Genomic DNA, 6,202 nt, shown 5'->3' on the forward strand with positions numbered 1-6,202 from the left:
TAGCACATAACCAAGGATCACGTAGCAGTGTTCCCGCAATCTTTGCTGTAGTATTTTCTGAGAACAGTCTTTGGTCATACAAGCATCAGACTGAATGTTTTGCATTTGACTCTGCCACTTCACTGAGAATCTCACTGCTTCTCTGAAGTTGTCCAGTACCTGTTGGCTTTATCCTGCAATAGTTTGTGGGAAGCTGTATTTTTAAGTAGTGGTCCTGGAGGAAAAGCTAGGAGCTGCAACTTCCCAAATAGCATGTCATGCCTTTGGTAACTTCCAAATTCACCTTTGATCCAAGTTCAAAATTTGATATTTGATCTCAGCATATCTTATCTCTGTCCAGTTAGTCATTAATTTTTAGTCAAAACACCATACTGCAATTCCTCTGAGCTTCCTCCCTCCGAAGTGGAATTCTGAAGTAAAAGAAACAACCTGTTATTTTTTAATCATGAAATGAAACACAAAAATAGGTTTCCTTTGTTTCTCATGACAAAACTGCATGTGAACCTGTTTTTATTCAATCTTTGTTTATGGGTCTCTTTTAGAAGTTTCTGACAATTTTCTTGACCAAAACTAATGCAAAGATTGCATCCTAAAACTTTTAAAATACTACATTGTAAAGGAAGTTGTGTCAATCCAAATAACCCCCTTATTTCCATATTTTTAGATTAAGACAGAATGCCTTGGTCTGATATCTGCTGAAAATTTCAGACTGTTTCTTCCTGTGATACTGATAGAATTTTTAATTCATTCAGCTTTCAGTTAACAGTTACAAATTAGTCAGGTCCCACTTTCCTCTAGCTGCTGTGCAGTAGCTTGTGTGACAGCAGATTCCTTTCCTGGGAGGCCTCCAGCTGCTCACTGCTGTCTGAACTTGCCCTATGGCAATCTCCTTTACAGGTCTGTGTAATGAACATTTATTATTTCTAGGCAAAATCTATTAAATGTGCTTTGAATTATTAATTCCCTCCAGAGGGCTGGCTATTTGATGCAGAATCCATAATAAACAATTGGTGTACAGGTGGGATTTTCACAGTGCAGATGTGCAGCCATGGTGTAAGGACCTTCACCACTCTTCTCTTGTGATGCAGCAAGTGGACTTGTTGTGTCATATTCCTCCTGTGCTGAGTAGCAGTCTGATTCATTCCCTCCCTGACACCATCCAGGGGACCTTTTCTAGGGACATGCAAATAACTGGTGTTCCTACACGACTCAGATCCTTGGAGTCCATAAAACAGAGCTCTCGTATGTTCATTTGCCAGATCCACACAAAGTGTTTGCAACATGCACTCGGCTGACTAAGAGCCATAAAATAAGTTCTCCCTGTTTTGGCTTGTACAGTAGAGAGTTAAAAGCAACTGGCTGAATATATGCAACCAAAAGGTTCCCATTTTGCAGGGAAACTAGAAATTTCTGGGGTATAAGCTAAATAAATTAGTAACTTTAAGATGAGTTTAAAAGACACTCTGGTCTCAGAATCACAGAATCATCATGGTTAGAAAAGACCTCTAAGATTACCTAGTCCATCTGTCCCCCCACTGGTGTGTGCTTAAACTGCAAAATAAGCAGAATGGAGGATGTTTCAAAATACACCACTTTGTTAATCTCATATCCATAGTTTGACCAGAGAGTACAGGTTTAATAGGAGGTTTAAGTGTCTCACAGACACATCTAAAAGTCTTTGTGGGTCCAAGAGGAAAAACTGGACTGGGACACTGGTATCCTGCATGTGCAGTGTAACTGAACCAGTTTATTGGGCTTTTCTTTTTTTGCCCACTCTGAAAGCAAAGCTTTGCACAGCACCTGGCTGTACAGAATATCATACTTTATACCCAGAACCCATCTTGACAAAGACAGTTTGCGTTAGGTATGTGCAGATGCATTTTGACTAAGACTTTTTTAATTTAGAATTTCTTAACACTCAATGGGCAGAGGGCACAAATCATTTTGTTCTGTAGTTAATTCAGAAGCTGGGATGCTTGTTTTTAAGGACTACTTAAAGCTAATTACCAAGGATTGGAATGATCTTGCCAAGTTCAAGGCTCTTCATATTCCTTCTTTCAAGTATAAAATGGGTATTTTAGCATGATCCCCAGGTTCTTCCGTGTATAACAAAATAATCAGTTATTCCTCTGATGATTCCTTAGCACAGTACTTGGAAAACCATTTATAATTTAATTCTTTTTTTCTTTTTTAATTACCCTACATAACACCCAACATTTGTATTTCTCAGTCTAAATAAACTGTCAAGTGTAGGTAATTCTCTGAACCTTCAGTTTGCTAAATTTGTGCATATTCTGACATATCTCAACTACTGAAATAGACTTTTTTTTTTTTTTTAAATTCAGCTGAGAGAAAAATCATTGAGGCAGTATCAGTTACATATAGAAAGCTTTGCCAGCATGGATTTAGAAGACTCCATGGGAAATAAAAAAAAAAAAGTTAATCCACACTCTGACCTTTTCAGCTCTTCATTGGACCACCTTAGTAAAAACAGCTATTGCCCCTGTGGAGGATCTGGTGACACCATGTCTGGAAATTGTTTTGGATCAGCTTTTTGTTTCTGTTTAACTTGCCTCTCAATTGTATAGCTAATTGAGTTCTAAGCTGATTTTAACATAATACTGTTGTGTCTTGGGACCTGTAACAGTATATAGGCATACAAAATGCATACAAACATTTTAAGTTACAGTAGCACTTGCCAGTTTTTTCAGCTTGTGCTGTTTTGTTTTGCATTTGACAGGAGGCTCTGATTTTGTGCAGTACAAAAATATACGTAGCAGATCTGTTTGGGTGCTTTGAAACCCATGCAGCTGCCTTCACCACCTTAATCACAAGACAAAATATTTTTTACTAATGATGAGGACAAAGCTTTGATCAGTTTTCTGTACACACAGCCTTGTGCTTCAAGTTACCCTCAGCAACTCTAAGGTTAACATCTTCAAAATACTAATGTTCAAGCAAACTGCATTTCAGTAACTGTTAAACAATCTTTAATCTTTTCTTCACTGAAAGGTGGAGCTACATGACTGTGTCTTTAAACGCTTGCATGTATCTATGCTAATACATAGTGTATAAACTGCCAGCAGTACCTACTGCACAATATTTATTCCTTAATTTGATATTTATCATGCAGTATAGGTGCTGGTACAAAATATATTTTCAAATCATACACACTTTAACTCTGGCTATTATAATTCAATTATTTTTTATAAATCCACCCATTGGGATCTCAGTCATTAATAGTTCCAGATTAACAAACCAGTTCAATTAAAAAATTTTAAAGAGGTTTTGGAAAAAAATTGGATAATTTTCCTCTACTTTCAGTTTTTCACTTTTCATAACCTGCGTTTCCTAATTCCAGCTGGGAGAAAAAGTGCTGTGTTGCACTTCTCTCTGCAGTATTTTTGGCCAAATTAAAAGCAGGAAGTACCAGAAAGTTCACAGGAGAGCATATTCTTGTGAGATTTCTTGTCCAGATTTACAGACCAAGAGATTAAGATAAGATTTGACTAAGCATTTGCATTATTAAATTTCTGTGGCATTGCCTGGAAAACTTACAATATCGACACTTCATGGAACTTTATTCTTCAGTGTAATCTGCGGGGGGGGGGGCGGGGCGGGGAACAGGCAGGGTTGAGGTAATTAAGGTGGCAAGATAACTCAGATAATTTGAAAAAACAATTTGGCCAATTTGCACAATTCCTTACAAACTAGATTAAACCTATTGAACTTTGTAGGCTAACCCCCTGTCCTCCCTTTGGGAGATACAAGGAATTGCCAACTACATGCTCTGTCAGAGCTACCATGGATTCTGTACATGCGTTTGTAAAATGCTTAGCAAATGGAAATAATTTTGAAGGAAACAAAGAATTTTGTTTAATTTTAAACCAAAATTAGTGTAGCACACTTGAGTTCTAATCATCAAGGCATTAAAGTAATTAGTGCAGTTTTAGTCACCTCATTGCACAAGAAGCTCCATACTGATAGCCTCAGACTTTGGTACATTCTTAGCTGCTCTAAATGTAAAGGTTTTTTGTATTATTTTGTTTTATGAAATGTAGCAGTATTTAGGTTTAGCCATGAAGCATGTCCACCGAAGAGTTTATCCACTGCACTCCATTTGAATTCACTGCTGCAAACAAGGACCCCAAATCACTCCGATTTGTCTTGCCTTGCAGTACAATACAACCTTAGAATTTAAACTAAGTTTTACTTACCACATTGAGCTGCTGGCAATCTTTTGTTTTGATGTTATAACAACCATAGCACACATCATCATGCTAGGATTTGTCGTTTCTTGGCCTACATTCTCCAAAACTTAGCTCAGACATCAGGACTGGGAATTGACTGTTCAGTTAGACATCCCATCCCTTTTCCAAAGGACAGATTCTTTTCTGAATTCATTATTCCTGGTTAACATGAGAATAAATTCTGAGAGTCAATGATAGTTTTCACGGAATAATTCAATACATATTTTCCATATAGTATTCAATTTGAGGGTTATTTACAAATGCAAGTGTGCATATCCTCTGTCTGGAGTCATGTCTTTGGGGATTTAAAGGTATTTCTTCATCTTTCATTCATAGTTAATCAGTCTGGGGGTTAGATGCATGATCTATATACAATTGCCATTCCCAGCTCTCCATAGAGGCAACACTTCCTGAAATCACAGAATCACAGAATATTAGGGGTTGGAAGGGACCTCCGAAGATTGTTGAGCCCAACCTCCAGTGTTTAATGACTTGTTCTTTAATGGCTTCGATCCAAATCAATTGTCTGGTCATCCCAGAGAACAGATGTCTTACCTCCTTGAAGACCTGTTGAAGATGCAGAAACTAGGTTATTTAATATTATACAAGATGGGGTCAAACATACTTTCTGTTCAGCTCACAATCTCTTTACGTAACTGTGTAAAACTGTACATTTCCTGTTCAAAATTTTATTAGCACAGATGGTAGACAAACTGGCAGTACCAGGAGATCAGAGCCCTTTCCTAAGATTTCACTGTGCCTGTTGGTTTCAGCCAGTAGACCTCAGTCAAGCACAACATGAAAGATCAGATGTGTGTCCAACAAAGAAGTATTTCTGTTGCTGTTCCCCTGAGCGGTCACGAGTGAAGCTGCACGAGGGAGCAGTTGCCTGTATTTTTGCTACCAAAGCCAGCAAGGTCTGCCTCTGACCCTGCCCAACAAGGCTCTGGTGTTCAACACACACAGTCTGGCTAATTAGATTCAACCCATGACAGCAGCAGCAAACAGACCCTCCTCTAGTGATAGTTGTCTGCTGAGAGGGCATTTTGCAGCGCCTTAAGGAAGGGAACACTGTGCTACAGCTGACAAGTGGTTACATGAGAGTACTTAGCTGTCAGCAGGGAGCAAGAGAGAGACGGGAAACCCTTTTCTTATGATGCACCCCATTAGAATCGTTTGACCTGAGTTTGTACTGGGTCCCCAGTCTAAACAGTCTAACCAAAAAATAGGGAAAAACAACACCCACAACTACTCAAAGTTAAAAACAGATTGGTTATTTGCCAGTCAGGGAATTATTCCAGAGGAACATCTGCAAACTTACAGACTGTTCCCCTTTTCTTAGAGCCTGGTACCTCTGAGGTTCCTTGACCGAAAAGGAATAGACCTACTTAAAACCCTAAGCTTGAGAATCAAGTGACAGCAACAAGAGGTGTTGCTGAACAACACAAAAGCTTTAGACAGGCCACAGCTAAGTTTACCAAAGCCCTTTTTTGTTCCCCTTTTGCACAAGCATTGAAGTACAGGAACCTTTCCTGCACGATGACAGCCGTGTTGGTTTTTTTTCAGAAGACCTCAGGGTCATTCAGTGCTTGTTCTTTTTATTCTTCACGTTCAAAGTGTGGCCCTTCACCACCCAAACGACACATAAGAGCACAGGAACAGTTTCATCACTGGCTTTCCTCCTAATTACTCTCCGATGCCTGACGGCTGGGCAGGATCCTTCACCTGCACGTTACCCGGAGCCCCGCGGCCTGGACCTGTGGCTCACGGCCTCCCCCGCCTCGCCGGGGCCCGCTCGGCCCGGGGACGAGGCCCCTCTGCGGCCGGGACGACTCACAGCACAGACCAGCGAGGTTCGGGGGAGAGCGGTGCGTCCCTCCGCCGGGACCACCGGCCAGGCCGGCCCTGCCCGCGGCGCTGCCCCAGGGCGGGCTGCGCAGACACCGCCGGAG

The 6,202-nt window shown here is 40.4% G+C and overlaps 1 protein-coding gene across 1 annotated transcript in view; it reads left to right on the forward strand.

Moving 5' to 3' along the window:
* The first annotated feature begins 5,946 nt into the window (after positions 1-5,946).
* The window catches only part of CCDC53 (coiled-coil domain containing 53), a 14,883-nt gene continuing 14,627 nt past the window's right edge, over positions 5,947-6,202 (forward strand). The window contains exon 1 of the mRNA XM_010005866.1: positions 5,947-6,152. Within this exon, the coding sequence (XP_010004168.1) occupies positions 5,947-6,152 (206 nt within the window). The remainder of the gene's footprint in view (positions 6,153-6,202) is intronic.

The sequence above is a fragment of the Chaetura pelagica genome, unplaced genomic scaffold (genome assembly GCF_000747805.2).
Source record: "Chaetura pelagica isolate M959 unplaced genomic scaffold, ChaPel_1.0 scaffold79, whole genome shotgun sequence".
In the NCBI taxonomy this organism is placed as follows: domain Eukaryota; kingdom Metazoa; phylum Chordata; class Aves; order Apodiformes; family Apodidae; genus Chaetura; species Chaetura pelagica.